Source organism: Melospiza melodia, chromosome 1 (genome assembly GCF_035770615.1).
Source record: "Melospiza melodia melodia isolate bMelMel2 chromosome 1, bMelMel2.pri, whole genome shotgun sequence".
NCBI lineage: Eukaryota > Metazoa > Chordata > Aves > Passeriformes > Passerellidae > Melospiza > Melospiza melodia.
The window spans coordinates 139,555,496-139,577,962 of record NC_086194.1 but is presented as its reverse complement, the minus strand read 5'-3'; the positions used below and the strand labels follow the sequence as shown (position 1 = coordinate 139,577,962).

The 22,467-nt window shown below is 38.6% G+C and overlaps 1 protein-coding gene across 1 annotated transcript in view; it reads left to right on the top strand.

The window, feature by feature from the left end:
• Positions 1-22,467, top strand: part of CPA6 (carboxypeptidase A6) — an 81,111-nt gene that overhangs the window by 14,064 nt on the left and 44,580 nt on the right. The window contains exon 2 of the mRNA XM_063150735.1: positions 21,811-21,886. Within this exon, the coding sequence (XP_063006805.1) occupies positions 21,811-21,886 (76 nt within the window). The remainder of the gene's footprint in view (positions 1-21,810; positions 21,887-22,467) is intronic.

The following is a 22,467-nucleotide window of genomic DNA, read 5'->3' as shown; positions in this document are numbered from 1 at the left end:
AGAAGGTATGAACAGCATGATGTCATGCAGTCAGGTAGACTAAACAATCTGTCTTTTTCAGATAAAAACTATAAAACCTTAAGAAACATTTACTGTATCAGGTATGTGATGAAAATTACAGTAATAAATCTGACATGATTTAGAAACTGCGTTCCCAGGACAATTACAGAATGCCCTAGGCATTTGCTGTCTGCCTGCTCTTAGGCAGAACATGTTTACACCATGTTTCATAGATCCAACTGCTGCAGCATGGGTTGGTTTATTCTGAGAGCACAGCAGTGAATTCTCTAAACAAAATGAATGATGTAAACCTCACAGGACAAGTTTAGTATCTCAGTGACAAAGACACAATATTTAAAGGAGATCTCTGCATTTGGGGTTTGTTGTAGTTTAGCAAATTAGGTTCCAGACTGATGTTAAACAAATAATCAGTGTGATGATGCTTTTTAACAATCAAGTAATAAACAAATGTAAGAGCATGTCTCAAGAAATCAACTGTAAGTTGCTTTAACAGTGCATAAAACATCTACTTATTACCGCAGATCTCCAGCATGGAGAGGGGCACTGATGGAACTTGCTGTGTGTTGTCAGGGCCCTGAGTCTGTCCTAGCAGCCCTTCACCACCCTGCCTTCCTCCAGCAGAAGAGCCAAACTCATCCTGCCACGTTCAGTGGCTGTTCAGTGAGTTCTGAGCCCTGACTCAGTTGTGGCCACACCTTGACCTTTGAAAATGCAGAGTCCCTGCTGTGCCAGGCAAGAGATTTGGGAGAGCAGCCGAGGCGCTGCAGGGAGGTTTGATGGAATTGCAACAACAAAATCAGAATCCAGCCAAACATGAATGCTCCTTAATTTGAGGAAAAGGTGATTACTGGGAAAACAGGTGAAATTTTCACAAGTTTCAGTTCAGAGCATTAAACATTTTTTTTATCTCTGTGGAGGTAAAAACCTTACCATCTAATAACAGCTCTGGCTTTTCTGTTTAGCAGAGTTCCCCAAAAGTCAATTATGTTTCTTTTCTTGGTAGCATAAAGGATTCCCAAACCCTACTGCCTTATTTCTCTGCTTAAAGAATATTTTTCAAGTCATACTTTTCCTTCAAGCTTATAGCTTTGTTGTCCCTTTAGATAAAATAAATAACACTGCCATCTGATTTTGTGATATTTTATTTACCTACTGAATTTTTGGGGAAAAACACAGACATTAATTCAGGAACCTGCATAATTCTGGGCAGTATTGGCTAAGAAAAATCATGTGTTGAACAGATGACAGTAAACAAAATGTTTTCTCCAGATGTTACTTAATTCTCCAAAGTGAATGAAACCATAATGCATGTTAATTCATCTTAATTCATGTTGTGATGAGAATTTCGTAACCTCACTCCGCATTTCTACACAAATATTTGTATTATTTAGCTATAAACTGAGTTCATTAAATGAAATAAGGAAAAAAAGACACTCTGTACTCCATTTTACTCCATTTTCTCCATAAGTTAAGTCATATTGGTAGCAGATTTTGAGCCCAGCTAAGTCCAAAGCACTAGAAATAGTAAGATAAACTATGTAAGGGTCACTTTTTGTGTGTTTTAAATTGGCAAGGAGTAACTTCAACCTCTTGTTTAAAAAAAAAAATTAGGTATGTTGATGATCAGAATATCTCCCATTAAATTGTAAATGTTTTATGGTGTACTTTTGGGATATCAATCACAGGACCCATAAGCAAAGAGTCGGTGAAGGAAAGAGAGTCTTCCAGGCGTGACACATCTGGTTCTTTGGCAGCCTAAACAGACTTTATATTGCCAGCTTTAAATTGGGCCTTTGAGTTTGCCACATGCTTTATCTGATGATGGGATGTCTGCACTGCCATGTGTTCCTGGTTGCAGCAGCTTCAACATTTAATATTTAGGTTTATTCCCTTCCCTTCTCTCTCTTCAGATGATCTCTGTGCAGGAAAGCTTCACACTCAGTCCTTGTGCTTAGGGCTTATGGCCTTGCTTTTCTGAGCCTATAAATATTCTGCATTTCTGATCAGGACTGGGACAAATATGCAGTACTACAAGAGTTGTGATCCTGCATCACCAGCAGTTCTACACTCAAAGACATTCAAAAGCAGCAATTAAAAGATGTCCACCTGTACAAAACTATTGATGCATCCATTGAATGATCAGAAGCTTCTCAATTGCTTTCTTTACTAAACTAAGGCTCTATTATCAAAAACCCAGTACTAGAGGAAATCAGCTGTAAACTGTCAGTTATGGAAATGAATCTAGAATCAATTGGTATGTCATCACAGATTGCAAATGGGCCCATTTGTGTATATCTTGATTTAATGTGTTCTACAGAGAAGCACCTTACTGCTTTTAAAACTAGATGGGATTTGCTTTTAGGGAAAAAAGAGCCTTGATTATCTCCTGGATCTTGAGTCCTAATAAAACATAAAATTGTTTGAAAGGAGTACCTGTAGCTTCCAAATTAGGTGATAGAGGAAATAGAGGAATTTAAATAGTTTGCTCTTAGGCTGTTCCATTTCTGGACTGGTTACAGCATCCTGGTACACTTGCCCCTACATCTGATTCTTCAGTCTGTGTATAAAATACTTCTGAAGTTATGGAGCCAGTTATATACATGCTAATCTTAAGAATTACCTTTTATTTTCTGCTCAGACCATGTAATCAAAAATACCAGAAATATTATGGAAAATAAGTTTCCACTGTGAATCTATATACTCAAAGCCAGCAGGTGAAGAGACTAATGCTTTTGTTTTTCAGTATCCATAATTTCTTAAATTTCTCTTGGAGTCTGCACATACTGAACACTCAAAGTCAGCAGTGACTGGGAAAACAGAGGATTGCAGATGTCACCCTCACTGACTCCATGTGCTAATTGTCCCAGGTGCCACTGACTGCACCAGTGTGTTATGCTGAGTGACAGTCAAGTGTTTCATACAAGTGCCTCCTAAGCAGCCTTTCCCCTCACTGCCTCCATCTTCTTCATTGCACTCCCTGTTCCTGTGATGCTGGTGTTCCCATTTCTCTTCCAATTTAGTGCTTATTTAGAAATTGTTACTGCCATCAAACCTCAGACCTGCAGTGGGCACAGAATGGATTATCAATCCAATATAAAAAGTCATTGTAGTGTGGAATTACTAAGTATGCTGTTGAACTAATTTGAAGTTTAATAAAATATTTTCACTTATAAAATTAGTATCAGAGAGCATAAATAGAAGAGTTCTGCTTCTTCCCTCTTTTCCACTGTGAACAGTAACGTGACAAGGGAATTCAGCAGCTGCTTTGCTCTTCAGAGGATTCCCAAAGGCAAGTTTTAGGTGTTACTCATTAAGCCTGAAGGAGAATTATGGAATCAGGAATCTCTTCACTTCCACATCCAAAGTAAAAGCAAATGTCAAGCTAGCAGCCACCCTGCCCTGCTCCCTAAGGCAGCCGTGGCCCTGGTGTATTTCTGTATTATACTGTATTTATCTGGTCATGTGGGAGAACATGGTCATTTACAACAGTGACAACAATGACACCAGTGCACCAGGATGCCACTTACTGCTGTGGTGTAGTATCAAACTCCAGCAGATTAACAGGCTTCCTGAAGGCAAATAGCACCCAAAATACTCATCTACCCAGGGAATTAAGCATCTGTTAACTTTATCTGATAGTTTCTTTGTTAAACAGTTCATTCTCTTGGCAATTGACCTTCAAAATAAATGTGAAATGCAAACTTCAGAGCAGGAAAATGAGCCCCTAAAATCTATCAAATCACTTAGTAAAATGCATCACTATTGGCTCAGACAGAATGCTTCCTAATTTAAGGCTGATATTTATATGTTACTCTAAAAGAGCTAAACATGAATACTGAAGAGACAAAAGAAGCTAGAAGCATCAGAAATAGTAGTTAAACTTTTACATCACTTAATTTTAAAAGTTAGGTTAATGGCATGGAGTTCTAAAATCTGTAAGAACAGGGGATTTTTGGGTTTGCAAAAGACATTTAGAAAGATATGTACATGTATAAATGAGTCATTAAAATATTTTATGGAGAGATTTTGAAGAAGAGTGCTTTGGTATTATTGGCACTTGCTTAAAACTGAAATATTTCACATAGGAGCCTAATGTGGAGCTGAGAAAGATTATTTTACACATTTAAGTGTGTACTGACTCTGATAGCATTCAGATATCAGTGCTTGTGTAACATAGTGCCCTTGTAGGCAGAAAACATGTGTCAAGTAGAGCTGGTAAAAACAAAACTTACTCTGCATGTTTTTTGATTTTGGCCTTTGACAGAGTAGAAATTTCTGTAAGGCTTTTTTCATGCTTGTGCTAATGCAAAAAAAAAAAAAAGTCAGTCGATGTAGTTAAATATATTAACTAAAATATATTTTAAAATATATTTTAATTTTTTTTCTGGAAGCTAAATAGATTAACTTTTTTCTTACTGCTTCTCTGGGAATAAATAAATTTCATGAGTAGTTATTGACAAATTAGAATTTCTGTCAATAATGACAAACGTTTGAGGGTGAAATTTCTCTCTCCAGAAGACAGAATGATTTGTAGCTCATGTGTTAATGACATGGATTTGAGTGGGGAAAAAATGTTTTCCACAAGCAGTGGTAGAGGATCTACACCCACCCTCTCAAACTCAACGTCTTCTGTAGGAAAAATGGTGCTCCAGGAATTTATCCTTGGTAAATTTAAAGTACTTTTGGTTAAATTTAATCTAAGCACAGGCCTACTTATAAGTCTTGGCATTTTGAGTCAAAATAAAATAACCACCCTTCCAGGTTCTGTGTGAGCAGGTAGTGCTGTGCAAACATTCTGATCAGACTGGGCCACCTGGTGCTGAGGACCAGACCTTCTCTACATTGCATGGATCTGGTTGGGTTTTGCTTTGGCCTGGCTGATCTCATCCACAGACTAAAAGCTGATTTGTGTTTGGGGTGCATTTTGTGTACCTCAAGAGCATCCCTCAGTTTGCGTTCAGTCAAGTTCGTGCACCTTCAGACTGGTCCAATGTGTGTCACAAGCCCAGAGGCTGTGTCTCAGTGAGAACCACATGTGTGTGGGAAGGGACTCTCAGGTTCACTTCAGAAGTGCACTTCTGATCTGAATTAAAAGGTTTATGTGGCTTCTATCCCTCTCCCAACACTAGTACCTAAAGAATAAGGTGTCTGGAATGGTGCAGCTGTTAAACAGCATGTCTGCAGCAAAGGTTTCTTCCTACTCTCCATCACTTATCATTGATAAAGATACTGAGATTCTCCTGGAAGAGAATATGGAACTGCTGTGTTTGTGATGTCTTGTTTTTGTAATTTGTGGGTATAACAGGGAGTAGTTCCATCCATCCATGATTCCTTTCTTTGCACATTTTTAAAAGTTTTACTCAGCCATTGGCTCCTTTTTCAGATGAATGCTTTCACATTGTAATCAGATTTGTATTGCCTAAAAATGAAGTCATTACACCACACCCAACACAAGAATAGAAAAGCAGGAGCTCTCAGTATCAATTTCTTCCTTTAATTCGTTTGCAAAGGTGTCTTTTGAACCCCTCCTTTATGGAAACCAAGACGTCAATAACAAGAAATACAAATTCTCCAATAACAAGAGTGGTTAATACCAGGCTTTCACTTATGAAATTACTATAAATGGAGTCATATTACCATGAGTGGGTTTAAGAAATGCAGGGCAAGTCCCAGCAGCCCTGGAGAGGTTTCTGAGACTGAGCTGAAGATTTAAGAGGAGGCACCTGCTGGTTTGCCCGTGGCAGCTTCCCTTGTAGTAAACTGAGCACAGCTGTCACAGCTCCTTGCTCAGGGGCAGAGGGGAAAACATCCCCTTCCACACCACACTGTGCTAATCTCCACACCCCCTTGGATTTCTGGTTTACTGAAAAAAGGTGAACAGAATCAGTGAGGACAATTTAAAATGTTTCAGCAGCACACTGCTGTTCCTTGTGCAGTGACACTGTCCAGCCAAGTATTCAGCTGGCTGTCACCTGCCACAGGTGTGTCCAGCCAACTCTGGGTGAGAAGACTGTTCCAAAATGGAAATGCTCTGATAAAGATGCTATGATTAAGATAACCACCTTTTGACACATACTAGCATTCAGAGAATCTCAAAGCAATTTTATATTGCATATGCCTTCTGGAAGCACATCAAGAGGTATTTAAGGAATTTAAAGCACTTGAGGCATGAAGTGAAGGCAAAGGGAATTGTCTTGCTCTAGGCATGACAAAAACAGTCGCTGGAGGCAGGAAACTCTCTCTGGTCAGAGCAAGTGGGATTACTGCAGTTATCTGAGGTTCCTGCAGTACAGCCCTTCATACAGCACCACTGAACACTTTGATAACTCTGTAATGCAGTTGTTCATTTAATACTCATTTGTACTATGTGTTTCTTATTGTTCAAGGCTGTACTCCTTGAGCTAAACTCAGAGTTTTCTGTTTACAAAAACAAGCAAAAAATGCACTGATTTTTCTCCTTTTCCTTTAACATTGTTCAGTGGTTCCTTGTTGTGCTGGAACTGCCTTACCCAAGCTTCTACTTGACATCATTTTGGTGTGAATATTTTAATCTGCTGCTTGGATGCATTTACTGTGCTGTTTCTCAGTCGAGTGGTAGTTTGGAAAAAAAGTTTGGAAATCTACTACTAAAGAAATATTTTATTATTCTGTATTTTTATTTACATTGTCTCTAATTATAATATTAGTAAGATTTATTAACACAATCTTTGCTGCTTCTGTAAAATATTAAAAGCAAATTATCTAGCATACCTATGGAATTTATTTTTCTGTACAGCTGGCAAAGATTTAGACAAGACTAGCTTAACTTCCACAATTTTTCCAAAATCAAAATACGATAGATGAACTAAGTATGAATGATGAGATCTGAAAGTGACCTTGCTTTTTCTCTGGAAAACAGGCAGACCTGAGCAGCTTTAATTGTAGTGCTCACTACAAGCAGTTTATGCCTGTATTAACAGACTACATGAAATATGTAATTACCATGTTAAGCACAGCAATATGAATCTGCTAGGAATGGACTACAAACTTGGATTATTCCAACATTCAGAGTGTAACCTAATAATTGCTAACCATCACTGATCTTGCTACAGCCTCTTCTATGAGAAGTCAGAATACCATAACTCATTTCATGCAGACCACATTAGTGTGGATGATTCCAATTCTAGAGCCCCTTTCTGCCACAGAGGAAGAGAAGTTTCAAAATAGAACAGAAAAGAAAAAAAGAATCCTTAAAATACACTGTATTAAGGACATTTAGGTGATGCAGTAAACTCCCTTCACACTGCCATTAAGCCCAGACAGGGATTTCACATGCTGCCTGAGTTATCTCCATGCTAATTTGGGTTATTGGTTGGATTTACCATTGGGTGGTTTGCATTGGAAGGGACCTTAAGGATCATCTAGTTCTGACCAGAAATGTTTTACTTCTCTCTCCGTGCAGAATGGGAAAGTTTTCAGAATGTCACATAATTTTTCACTTGTCCACATTGTTGTCATTGTCCACCTGTGTTTCAGGTGTAGACTTTTATTGCAAAGTGCTCCATCTCAGCCAGCCTTCTGGTACAATGGGGAGAACTTTGATATTGACAGCTTTGTTGGGTATTACACCACCTCACCCTACAATCAGGATATTTTAAAATAGGACAAAAAAAAAAGCCATCAGAATTGAAAATGTTGCTGTGAGGACTGTACTGCAGAAAGATTTATTTGTCCATGTCCCCATGCAAGGTAGGTATATTTTAAACAGATACCAATAATGATCTTTGGATTTTTGGGTGATAAACATCCTGCAATGAACATTTTGCCCCAACAGAGCACACAAATGTCAGCAGATAAGAAAATTCATGATCAGTTTATGCAAGCAGGTGCAACTCTGTTGACTTGAATAAAACTAAGTGTATTAACACCAACAACAAAAAAAAAGAATGCCAAATTCCTTTGAAAGATATTTTAAAGAATAGTTTATTATTTAAATATTTAATATAAATCTTTCTCCTTCCAGTCATAAACACAGATTGCCTTGAAGTTAAATATCAGCCTCTCAACACAGCTATAATTTATGGACAGCATTTATTCCTTGGTGAAGTATTTTACCTCTCTTTGGTTACATAAATAACCTCTCTAAGACTTGTTAATTTATTCATTGCCTGTTAATCCTTATTTGTCACCCTTATTTTAAAAATATACATTTATCTTCTGCTAATGAGAAACAGGAATAAAAGTCATTCTCAGTTGGTTCAAGGAAGGATCAGAATGCGCAGAGCGTTTTAGTTAGTGTGCAAAGCCCAAAATAAAGTGCTCAAAGCAGTCATAGCCCTGGAATCGGAGAACAGCAAGTTTGGGAGGAAAAAAAGAGGAAAAAGGCAAGAAAACAGAGCGCCTTAATATATGTAAGGTATTAATATAAAATATAAATAGTAGAATATAAAGTGGAATAGAATACCAAATAGAATATCTACTATATAGAGAGAGAATGTAAAACAGCTTAACTGCACTGTGCTCTATGATGCATTGGTCCTTACAGAAATATTTCACTGTACAGATGATGAAGAGAGGTTTTCTAGGAGGTGGTTTGTGTCTTTATCAGTCTGAAGAGTCTTGAGCTGCCCATCTCTCACTGTGGGCTGTGTCAGGTCAGGTCACCTGGCACGATGTGGAGCAGAGCTGTGCCGGTACCACAGGTGATGCAAGCACCTGCTGGGACACAGATGTGCTTTGCCAAGACACGTGCGCTCATCATTTTCACAAAGAGCTCTCTCTCAGCCATTCAGAATTTGGTTTTGTGCCTGGTCTGTTAATGAATTCACGTGGGTAGAAAGGGCAATGTTTACTTGTGTGCCCACAAACATCATCTTTCATGTGTCTTCAGACTGCCATAATACAATAAAACCTTTCTGTCTATTCAGCACCCTGGTAGAAGGTGTGGGAGGGTTGCAGCACTGCTCAGGGAAGACCTGTGGAATTTGCCTCCTTTTGAATTGGTTAGAAATTGTGACAAGCACAATAGCTGCAGTTAAACTAAACATTATTCTCTTAACCAAAAGCAGAATTTCCACTTTTTTGCTTAGGGAATTTTTACTGTGGCATGCTGTGAGGTCAGGGTATTAGCAAACCCATAGGCACAGAAGTTTGTAGAATTCCAAGTTGTCCCACAAAAATAACTATTACCACAATAAAGAAGTAAATGACAAGCTTGCATTTCCAGATTTACTCAACATGTAATTCCAGCATCCCTGAAGTCAGAAGTGATTTTGTGGAGAACTGACACAGCTTTAATCTAGTGGAAAAAAAATTATTTCTCAAGCAGCTTATAAAAATGGGAAAATATAATTGCCTTAATGGCTGGTGCAGCTGCATTATAGGAGCTGTCTTCAGAGAATAAATAATTTCATTGCCACTAAAATATTTATATCCCTCTCCAAGCCTTCAGTTTGGTTTTGTTTTTCAAATAGTATTCTACATTTGGTACGCTTTTGTTTTCTTCAGCACTATAGGTATAATTTTTCAATGATAGGATAGCAGGTCAATTTTGTGTAAGATACTCAGGACTGGTTTGAAGAACAAGAGGTAAAGACTTTGTTTTTAAAAATCCGACCTGGATTTTTTTCAGGTTGCATATATGTACGTCACAACTAAGTTCAAAGATTCAGATCCATCAGATTATGCACAGCTATCTTGTTTGTACGTGTGGATGTGTTAAACTCTTCCTTCCCATCCGTGCCTTGCTGTTAAGTGAGACTGCAAACTTGCCATCGAGCATAAACATGTTTAAATGTAGTATCCTGACATTTTTTTATCAAGATGTGTAGCTGAGTGAGTGCAAGAACTGTGATGTATGTATTACACCATCACTGGGGATTGAGGCTGTCCTTAATCTGCCCCTGAGAAGCCTTGTGCCAGGTTGGAACCTAAATTTATGGCTATGAAAATGCAGAAGAATGAAATGTATTATCCTGATGGGCCGGACAATGCAAAGGCATTGGGAGTCTTTCACAGCCTTTATAAAGACAGCCCCATGTCCAGCAGACTGAGTTTACTTGGCTTTTACACCCCAGCTCCTAAATACAGCTGACCATGGGTGTATCTGAGAGGCCCCTGATAATATATAAACCCACTTCACTTTTAAAATAATGGAGGAAAAAACCCAACAACAAACCCTCCACTTTGTCACTTCCCTGAAAAATAACTGAACAAAATTCAATGTCCTCAAGATGGAGATTATCAAAGCAAAAGCACTTCTACATACCCACTGTACTTCTGTCCCCAGCCTTTAAAATCAGTAATGAAGAAGGTCATTGTGGTGATCACAAAAAAATCTTTGGGTTTTTTTTTCCAGTTTCTTGATATATACAAATGCCTCCCCATGTTCCTGCAGGCAATTAGTGTACTGTTAGTTTTACTGACGTGTAAGGTGACTTGTATATTCACATGCAGGTCATATATGTGGTTCCACATAGATAAGAATAAAGACAGAAAATATATCTTTTCTATGCTTTTGACAAAATGTTGATAGAAGTGCTGCAAGCAATCATCTGAGGAGCTGCCGGTCTGTGAGCAGAGAGTGTGCCAGGGAGGGCTGGGAGCTCACACCCAAACTGGCAGCATGGGCTCTCCAGAGGGGCTGGTTCCTCCCTTTGGGCAGATTATCAAGGAGCTCATATGGTGTGAGAAACAAATGGATATAACCTCTGTTTTTCCAAACAAAAAGCTCAAAAAAAATAGTTACAGAGCCTGAAAACAGCTTAAATGTATCTATAAGCAAAAAGATTATAAATAGCATCCATAAAGCTGCTTGGAGCAGCTGGTTAAGTGTTTTCCTTTTTGTGTGCTAAAATTGTCCCACCACAGAAGGTTTCTAAACCTTTTCTATAAATTCATCACCATGGAAAAGTGGTCCTTAGGAGAGAACAGTCTGTGAGTCATCATAAGCTTTCTTGCCTGTAGTACTACATCTAGCTCCAAAGGGTTGTTTTGAACTCTCATATTAAAAAACAAACAAACAAAAAAAACCCACAAAACACCACCAAAAACCAACTGGCCTTTATCTGAAAAATATAAAACTATGAACATTAAAAATCTGTTATACTTAGTAAAATAAAACTCCTTATTGCAGGCACATGCACACTTAATTTGTTTATACTTAACAGGAAATTGGATTGATATCTGTAAGGAAAGATGAGTCAGGAAATATACTGCAATTTGAAGTATGTTATATGTGGTGTAGAATTATAGCTGCACTTTTCAGTGCATAATTCTTTAAAGTGAAACAAAAAAATTTTCATGGAAATTACTTTTCTCTCCTTCTGCTTCACACATTTGGTTCCCGTGTTCACTGAAAATGTAATTAAACAGTTTTATTTTCAGGTTTATTCCAAAAGATTTTTTGAAAGTTGATTTAAAGAAAACCCATTGCATAACTAAGCATCCAAAAACACCTCCAATTTTTTCAAAACAAGTTACTGTACAACACCTGACAGTGCTAAAATCAAAGAACATTTGTTAATATTTGCTACCCAACAGTGTGGGTTGCTTCCAGGGCATACCCAGAGGTGCTCAGCAGTGTGCACCTTGCATCCTTTCTCAGGCAAAGGTGGTTGAACACAGGGCAGTGGAGTCACCCAGGGTTCAGCTGGAAGCCAAGACACACCCAGGCTGTGCATTAAACTGGGAAACACCCCCAAGTGCAGCTGTGCCTTGGCAGACTCACTGCTAGGCTTGTCTCACTGCTCTCTCTATTCAAGGCAGATGGAAGAAAGCAAAAATGACACAATGTGCCAGGGGTCATGGAGACCAACCTTCCAGCATTTTTAATTCAAAGACTTTACCACACATCTCTGCTTTATATACATTTAATCTGTTCCTTTCCGCAGTATCATTTCTCCTGGGAAGATCTCCTGTTTGAAGAGAAATTTGCAAATGCCATTTGACCTCAGTTGGGGTGTGCAAGGCGTCCCTTTGCTGAGGGACTCTCCTCATTGCTGTGCTCAGAGACACTCTACCTGCACACAAAGTATTGCATCTCAAGTCCGCACTGTCACCTTGCTCATGTCCCTGGGGGGAAAATAAGAGATCTCCCTGTGTTTCTCAGGGTCTCTAGCTGGTCAGAGTGACCCCAAGATACATTAGAAAGTCTCTTTTCCCAGCCCAGCACTCAAAGAAGGAGTCAGAACTCCTCATTTCTTAGTCTCAAGGTTGTTTATTGTATCTTATCTATAAAATTCTTTCTCCTGACCTGCTGAGGTCAGCTCAGCAGGACAGTCCGAGGCACTCTTGCCCACCTCCAGGGGGGTGTTATCTTTTTATACTAAAAACTATGTGTACAATATTTTTAATTTCCAATACCTATCCTCTATGTTAGACAGTGAGTTTCTACTCCAAACCAATCTAAAAGTGCCAACATCACAGCAGAAGATGGAGGCCAAGAAGAAGGAGAAAGGCTGGACACGCCCAGATTCCTCCACCTTGCCCCCTGAACCCCCATTCTAAAAACCCCAAAAATCTTCTTTTCACCCTGTGATAAATTCACTATCATTCGACTTAAACTTTCATGGCTTGTAATTCTTCACATAAGCAATTGTTTTTTCCAAAGGCTAAATCAAAGGCACGGGGGTCTTGGGCTCTGTGCCAAGGTCTCTGAGCCCCCTGGGCAGGGGCTCGAGTCCTCCAGGGCAGCCAGAGGAATTTCCTGGGTTCCAACACCTGTGAGACTCAGAGTTGTGGCAGTATTTAGCAGGTAGGATCATGTGTAATTGTTTCCAGGCTTAGTGCATACAGATTTACAATTTCTTCTTCAAAATAGCATCTTAAATTGATGAACAGTTCAGATCTCTTTTATGCTTATCTGAGACATAGGAATAATTAATTTTCCTGTAATGAAAAAAAGAAAACAGGAAAAAGCCTGCCTTTTCTCTTTCTTAACCTAGCAAGACTCCATGGAAATCAATGGAATAATGCCAGCCTATTGCAGTAACACCAGCAAAAAGAGAATTTCCTTACGGGATTTTCCTCACTTTTTTCAGTAAATTTGCTGTACTCCCCAGCTTTGAAACCTTCAGATCCTGTCCTTCTGCAAAATTGTGGAGAGGCATTGTCCTTTATTTGAATAGTGACACTAAAAGTGTACTTTCCATGAATTAAAATATATAATCATTATGTGGAAGCAGACTAGGCAAGAAGTGATGATAAAATAGTTTAGGGAAACTTAGCATGCTACAGACATCTCATGCAGCAGTATTTCACACCATAACATTTTTTACTCCATAAATATTTTCATCTTTCTTGCTGTAACTTGCATAAATGAATAAATGCATAGAAAACACTAATGATAAACCCTAAATTAAATCTAAGCTCACCATCTTGACATTTACTTTTTAAAATATGTATGAGGCAATTCCTCTGATCTTTTTTTTATACACTTACAAACACATGCTAACAAGTTATTTGTGTTTCAGGGCCAAGTACAGTAATGAGTAAAGGCTTCCTCCTCCTATTGCTGAACGACTTTGTGAGGGCTTGAGGATCAAGGCTTTAAATTGAACTCAAGAGATTGCCTATCAGGAATAACCAAATCCTTCCAAACTTGGCACCATTCAGCAGCAGGAATTGCTACATGGTCTTTACCCTCATTCTCTATACTTTGAATGATCATTACCCACAAAAAATACCGTTTTTCTTTTTATTTTCAGTTATTTTCTGAAGGTATTTATTCAATAAAGACTCAAGACATTCAAGTTAGGAGAACTTGATGGACTTAATGGCTGAATTAAAAGAACTAGGGTGAAATGCAATAGTTCAAGTTTAAGATCATATATATAGGAATTTCTCCTTATTACTGCAAATCCTTTGGTTGGATCAAGGAGAAAAGCCAGCAATGTAGTATACAGCCACAGGATGACTGTGATTTTCAGTGTGTTAGGACCATAAAATTGAGTTTGTATGAGAATTTTCAGAGGAGTAACAGTACTTACACAGTGCTTTTGGTCCATGTTGAGAAGCAGAAAACAGAAACAGGTGCAGAGAAGAGCTACAGAGACATCGGATGAAATGATCTCCAGATATCTCATCAACCAAAATTCTTCTCTTACTCTATTAAATTATTTCTCCAAAGATTGAAATAATTTTGGATTTAATATATTACAAGCATTATATGTATTATAATAAGAGGAACAGAGTACAATTCGGAAAGACCTACTGGTCATAAAGTCTTCCTCTTTGCTGTTAAAGGAAATTATATAATAAATTTGACAAGCTGTTTTCTTTCTGGGCCACTTATAATAAACATTCTGTCTAGATTAGAGGAGAGAAAAAATTTGAAATAAACACAAATTTAAGTGAAGAACGTGACTTATGAAAATAAACATAAGATTTCTTCTTCTCTGCTTTTCAAAGATAGAAATATTATCTGATCCTTGAAAATAAGTTATCAAAGCCGATAAATTACGTGTGCCCATTCAGTGGCTTTTACACATGGAAATGAGCAAGTATTTGACTGCAGTGGCAAGTAAAGGTCAAGTAAAACCATAACTTATAAAAGTGGAGTCCAGATAGTTTATGTTCTATAAATTAAGGATTTTCTATGAACTTCACACACTCAAATGGAAGGGTTTAAAGCTTACACAGGTATGAAGCAAGCTATTTATTAGTATCAGAAAAAAAGCTATTTTACTTACTTCTGGGTATATGGAATTTTTAATATAAGCACACTTTTTAAAATATCCATTTTAATGTATTTTTTTCATGGTAGCGCATACTAAATTTAGGCAACTTTATCAGAATATCACCAGTTTAAAATTTTCATTTAAGACTGTAGAAGATTGCTTTCATTTATATACTTTCAAAGATATACTTCATATTTTCCAGGTTAGTAGCTTGCCTGAACAACCAAAAGTGGGGGTTATTTCCAACCTTTGAGCATATTTCAAAATTCCACAGTGGTCTCCAAAGCAAGAGAGCATGGTCACCTCTTGTTTAAATTCCTTGCTGTTATTCTACAAATATCAATACGCCAAAAAAAAGGAGATGTAGAAAACATTGTAATTATATTACAAGAGTTCTATTGCCATTACCTTGCAAAGGTTCCATATTGCCAGAGTTTTGTACCTCCTTGATGTTTCTCATAGGCAGCTCCTCTAGGCACTAACTCTTCACAGCAGCCAACAGATTCCACTTCCCCCCTTAACCAACCAATCCACTCTTTTATAACACTCTTCTGATTGGCTACAGGTGTGATCTGTTAACATCAGGCCTGCTCCTGATCTTTAGTAATTGGCTCAGCTGCAACTCTTTAGGGGGTAAGATTACATTTGATACCACCTTCATTTACCCATACTGTATCCCCCTACAGAAAATATTATATTATTTGAAAAAGAAAAGGGTTTTTTTTCAACATCATTGAAGGCTATGGAGTAAATGCAGAATGTTTCAATATTTAGGAAGAGTTGTAGAATTTTGTTCTCTGAAGGCTGTATATAGTGCTTTCCACCTATGGTCCCTGCCTTGCTCCCCTTACCATGGCCAACAGGAAGTTTGAAAGCCATGGGTTTATTTGCGTCTCCATACTCTCACAAGTTTAAAGGATGAGATCATCCCTGTTATAGGGGTGGGGAGCTGAACCATGCCTACACTGCCAGCTGAGCATGGCTGTACAGCCCAGCCTGTCCATCAGGCTTTGCAGGCAGGTGTGTGCCTGGTCTCAGGCTGAGTGCCAGGCTTTGGCAAATATCTGTGCTTCAAGCACACCCACCACGACAGAGCCCAGGGTCTTGCTGCAGACAAACCAATCCACCATCAAAGGTCTCTAACCAAACACAGGGTCTGTGGTTTTTACTCATGAATGGATACAAAGCATGTGGAGCTCAGTATGAGGAGCCTTCTGCCAAGCTGGCCCTGAACCTCACTGGAAATGACCTGTGGTTGTTTGTTCAAGGTCTTAAAGGAAGTCTGGGAAGAAAAAGTTTCATGCAGTCCTCTACCATTGAACCTTTCCCCTTTCACCTTTCTGCTCTTGGCATCTATAATTCTAAATTCTAATTCTAATATCTAAATTCTATAACAACTTTGTGACAGATTTGGTGTTCTTCCTTTCACTAAGGCCAAGAGAAAATCTGCTGCACAGAGTCCTGAGATACTTAATTTGGAAATAGTATCTTGAGCACTTGTCTCAAAATATAAATGGGGCTTAGTGTGAACTGAAGCAACTCTGAAGCTCAGAAAGGCCGCTTCTGTGTGGATTTCAGAATGATGGCAGTTGCAGGAATGTGCAGGCTCTGAGTGATCAAGACATGGATAAATGATGGAACATGACATGAGAAATTGTTGAATATGACAACCTGAGAAGCTGACAAAAATTCAGAGAGCACTGTCAAGTACAGCTGGATCTTGCAAAAGGTAAAGGAGGAGGTATTTGAGAAAAGGTTGAATTTCACAGGTGATTGAGAGGGAGTACTGGGGATGTTTTTTGGGCAACAGTACCTGGGTAACCTTATCAGTGATACCACATGAAGCTGAGATTACCTAGAAATGCCAGATTTGGGTACCCATAGAGCAAAGCTGGGACCAGTTGGGGAAAAGTAATTAGGGATGGGTTGTTTATTTGAGAGGAGGTAGCGTGAGCAAGGTAGAAGTGTGGTGAAAGGGAGGATGAAGAACAGGAAAAAATATATGCAGCTGATGTGATCAGATCTGTTCAGGACACTGGCTGGGGGGTAATTGTTTGCTACAGTCTAATCAGGACCTTAAATGAAGCTTGTCTGGCCCCACCACACGAGTTCAACATGCCTCTGCAGGATGGAACGGGGAAGCTTTCCTCTTTGGGCAGAGGGAGGAGTACCCAAATGGACAGATAAACTTTCTGGTCCTCTCAGGCCTATGCCAGGCCTGACAGCATCACTATCTACTCCTGGCTTCCTTACAAAGCACAGAGCAACTCACTCTATTGCCATAAGCCATGGCAGTAAAGAAGTAGATGGGGTTATAGCAGAAGTTCCTTTCAATAATATGTTACCAGAATTATGATGATTCTTTCCTTAAAAGTAACAGTAGTTCAAGTAATATGTCATTGGAAGGATTGTATCCAAGTTAAACAATCATCAGCTGTTTCATGCAAATATGTTATTACAGTATGTTTCTCAGGAAATTAATATGAATGAGTATACATGCTGTTTCATTTAAGCAGATTATTGCAGCCTCCCCTGTGGATCTTAATCCTGCACAGTTAGCACAATATTTCCTTGTCAGCTGGTTGCTTAATTTGGTCTGTTTGTTTAAGTTTTTATTGGTCTTGTTACTTCTTACTTTATTTTCTGCCCTGAATCACTGCCCTCTTTCTCTCTTCTTTTGCACATGACTGGATGACACTTGATGAAAGCAAGACAGCATTCATTACCATACACAGTTCATTTTTCTGTTTTGAGACAGAGACATGCACTGAAGCAATTGCATCCCACTTCATGTGTTTAAGCTAGGTGGCCCTATACCCAGAGTTTATGAGACATGGGAGGCCAGCTTTGTTCCTTAGTTGGAATGAAAACTTTGAAACTGAAATTTTTGCAGATAGTAACATTCCATATGTCTCTGAAATGAAGCTGTGCAGAGGAAGACTGCTAGTAATATAGCATTGCTTTAGTCTGTAAAGTTTCCTGCTGGGTAAAGAAACCCTTTTTACACCTGAAAAACATCTATGAAACTCAGATATTTCATGCTTGGGAAGTAGCATGTAAGTTCAGCTTCCCAAGAAGTCATCTGTGCTATGCTGATAAATGTGAGGCAATAACATACTTTGCCTCCTCAGCATTTCTGCCTACATTACCCAAACACCTATTTTTTGGCAGAAATATAAATTAGCTAGCTCTTTCTCATACTAGGAATGGTCTCAGTTTTCCTGCCTTAGTAGGTAAAAGGCAGAAAATATATATACATTGCTATCTAGACAGTGCAAATGGTGTTCTCTTCTGTTTGGATCAGCATCTGCTGTAATACAGAAAACCATAATGAAGGGCTCAGGAAGTTTTGTAAAGTTCCCTTTCCAGATGTACCCACCCGTCTCAGGAAGAAGCCCAGCCTTATTTGTCTGTCTTGATTTTGTAGCACTGTTGAATCACAGTTAAAACTCTTCATCCCAGTAACAGAGAAAGAGAAAAACATTAATGCTTTATTATTTCTTAACCTCTTGACTATCAGAATTTAGTGGAGAAAAGGGAATGAAGCAATTGATCTTTCATCACAAATGATATCTGATGGCATATTGGGAGTTGACAAGAGGCTTTCATACTGTAGATCTTTTCAGATGTGTCATTCAGCCTTAATGAACCTCCAAGTGCAGCAACTATGGCAGCTTGTTCTCCAAAACTGTAATCCCTCCTCGCTATTAGGAATGGATGCCTGTAAGTGGGGATGTATTTTCTTTCCTATTTTTTTCTATAGGTATTTGATTTATAGCATATCACTCCTTAAACTGTATTTAAAATACTTGTAAATCCTTTGCAAACATGCTTTTATTAAATTCCGTGGGAGAGCACAGATCTGATTAAGGTTCACATTAGTCAGGAGAATAAAACAATAAAAAGGATTTTCCTGAAGGAAATGAGGAATTTACATAAATGCAGTTCATGCCATGTGACTTCATTAGAAAAGTTTCATGAGAGAGAACTGCTAATTCCATCAGTAAAGAAGTCGTAGATGTGCTGCAAAATAGTTTCTTTAGATCCATCTGGTCTGTTCATAGATGAGTAAAACTATGAATTAAATGGGAAAAAAAGTGAATGAAAAAGCCAAAGAAATAAACAAAGAATTTAAGTCCCCATTGGCATCAGGCAGTATTGCCCTTCCCAGGGCCACGTAGCATATTCTGTGTTTCCAAAGCAGCTGTGTCATTCCTCATGCTGTTCCTGAAAAATGTCAGGGGGTGATGAAGGGAAAAAAAGGAGTCATTGCATGTCAGTGCTGGCCAAGAGCTGGTCACCCATTTTGCTCCGACACAGGGCTGTCCCTGGGGACATCAGCCTGGCTTCTACTCTGCTCACCACACTCTTTCAGTCAGTTCATTTACCAAAGCTTGTGCGCTGCTCTTGGCAAAGGCTTTCAACACAGTTTAATGTTTACACAAAATTCAAAAGATCTCACTAAGTCCTAGCTTTAAATTCCATTAGCCTAATTGCTAGGGTAATTTGAAAGTTTGTCATGCTGGATATAAATTTCTACACTAATTTATACAAAATACGTCTCATCTTGCTGTTTGTTTAGAAATTTTTTTAAATAGGGTTTAAAAAAAAAGATTTAGAGGCATCATGGTTAGAAAATTAACCTTACCTGCATAAATCAGCAGACTGCTGACATGTCTGCAGGCAGCAAAACTTTCCCTAGTTGGATACAGATATGATTACTTATTTCTTTCTCCTCAACAGCTCAACATAAAGAATGGCAGGGGACCACACCAGGGGATGGTCCTGAGTGTTTGGGGTGCATCTACCATTTATCAACCATATTAGTACATGATTTGATAGATTTTGTTGGCTTTTAAATAGTGGGTGTGTTACTGAATTTCTACCCTAAGTTCAGTGTGTATTACATAGCATTTAAGGTAATAATTGGATTTCTTTAATGTGAAATGTAACCAGAAAAGCTATAAAGCTAAAAAATCACCTTAGGACCATAGATGTCTGAAGTAAAGCTAGATTTCCTATCTCTGCTTTGTTAGAGAATGCATAATGATTATGCACTGACTAGCCAGCCTACAGAAGTGGGTGTTAGCAGATAGTTCTCAGGAATCCAGTGTATTCCCACAGCTTGCATGCGCAAAAATTGAATGGGCTTTGCCATAATGGCTTAACCATCTTTTAATAAATACTTTAATAAATACTGAAATTACCATGCTAATCTGCTAAACTGCTTGCTGTGAGCTCTCTAGCAGCAGACTCAGCCACAGCTTGAAGCATTTCCCAACATTGTGTCAAGTGATCAATCTGTCACAGCAACAATACTTTCCTCTCCAGGGCAGGTTTTCATCACACTGGAAAGGACAGAGTTGCTGAGCTAATCGAAGGCAGTTTACAGCACGAATTCAAGACCATACCTCAGTGATATCCACTCCTTCAAAATTCCATTACAGCTGTGTAACACATGCTTAGCTACTTATTTCATTAAAATCTGGTTTTTATATGTGGGTTGTACCAATCCTTCCAGAAATGTCTGATGGATCTTTATTAGCTACATCAACTTCCTGGGCAATCATTACTGCTTTATTCCTTTTTCATTATTTTCTTCTTAAAAGCAATTTAGTACTTAGAAAGAAGTGAGTAATGGAAAAGAATATTACTCTTGTATGTATGATAAATTCAAAGCATCTATTTTCCTTTAGAAGATGCAGCAGTTGTAGTACTCTAAGAGATTTATTCCTCTCTGTGCAAGCTCCAAAACAGGAGGTTAAATTTGGCTTGGAAGCATAGTAATTGCTCCTAAGTTTTTGGGCTGCCAAAGGGGTGAGAACAGTGAGCCAGGAGGGGCACACTCAGCAGTGCTGTTTCTAGTTGGCCAAATGTCTTCTCACCAGACTCAGAACCTTCCGCAAAGGAGGAGAGCTCACAGGATACTTGAGGGTCAAAACTCTCAACATCAAGGGAAATTCTACTGTTTAAAATTCCCAGATAATATAGAAACTGTAGATAAAGAAAATGTTTGGAAGGTACTGTGGCTACTGGATGGAACTGTAGAAATAAATATACGCATGACTGCCAAGGTCTCTTGGAAGTACTGATTATCAACAGTAAAAATTAAAAACTCAAAATGTAGGAAAATGCCAGAATTCACACTGGCCACTTAAAATTATTTCATCCTTCTTGTGTATGGCTGATATTTTAGTTACATGATCATTCCCTCTGTTTTCTGTGGTCTCCAGCATCCCATAGGTCATGACAGATGGTGGTCATTAAGGGTCATTCAGTTTCTTGTTTCCTGTTTGCAAAATTATGTCCATTGAGATCATAAATCATAGAATGGCTTCAGTTGGAAGGGATCTTAAAGGTTATCTAGTTCCAGCCCCCCCCGCCATGGGCAGGGGCACCTTTCACCTGTTCAGAGCCTCATCCAGCGGGGCTTTGGACACTTCCAAGGATGAGGCATCCAGAGCTTCTCTGGGCAATCAGTTCTTGTGCTCCCCACAGCAAAGAATTTCTTGCTTGTATCTTACCTAAATTTACTCTATTTCAGCCCCTGTTAAAGAAAGTGAATAAAGTCAGCTACTATTATCTAGAACCTTCTGAGCGTGTATGAGCAGCTACTTACTTCACAAAATTTGTTCAAGTTTTAATCGATAAAGCAAAAGGCATGCCTCAATATGAAGATCACTTTTCTCAAGTCAACTCCCCTCTTGAATGCATGAAACAATGAACTTTTCAAGGTCCATTAAAGGTTTAAACATGAAAAAACAATGTATTTTACTTAATCTCATCCTCGGAAACAGATCAATCATTTTGGAAAAAGATGATTTTTTTTTTTTAATCTGAGGCATATGTTCAGTATGGAAGATGTCAGACTGAATGGTTTAACTTAGAAGGAAGGAACAAAACATTTGGATGTAAAGGGAAGGTCAAGCTGACACTGATCTGTAAAGAGCAAATCATTTCTATGGAAGTGCATAATCCAGAAGCAAATTTAGAAGCAGAGCTCCAGCTGACCCAACATTGTCCAGGTGCTGAAAAAGAGCACAATTACAGTAGCTATCTGAACCTAATTACTGTCCCATTGTACTGCTGCAAGGAGTCCTAAAGTGCCAATTCAATTTTCTATTATTGGCAGTGATAAAGTCATACGAGTTGTTCCTGAGAGCGAGAGGGAAACACAGATTCTGAGGGCTGCATTCAACAGGCTTAAGGTGAGTTTGATTATTTTCATCTTCTTTTTCTGATCTTTTTTGAAGACTGTAGTGGATTCACTTTCTTGCCTTTCATTTGGCACTTCAAATTATTTTATTATCTGGAAAAAAGTATTTGCCCATTAAATTACTAATTTACCAATAAAATAGCATAAGTATTAGATTCATCATGCCTGACAAAATTAACAACACTTACTTCCTTAAAGTGATAGAGGTGCCATACTTGTAAATTTGCTTTCTTTGCTCTTCCACTTCTTGCTAGCATACATAGTTGTTTCATTATCTGCTCAATTGTTATTTGAAACACTGAGTTAGTTCATATTGTGAACACACAGAGTAATATAAATAAGGCTTCAGTTTAAGAATCTCTCTGGCAGAATAATTTTTTAGAGGCAGATTACAGAGTGTCTAGGACAGGGAGCCAAAATCTTTCTTCCCTGGCTTTTCCCTGCAGAGGTAAATGAAAAGCAGCAGTGCCACTGCAGCAGTGCAGCACAGGAGCACTCTGCAGCATGCTGCTCTGCTGGCACAGATTACAAAGGCAGAGGCAGCTTTTCCACAGCAGCCTGGCCCACTGTCCC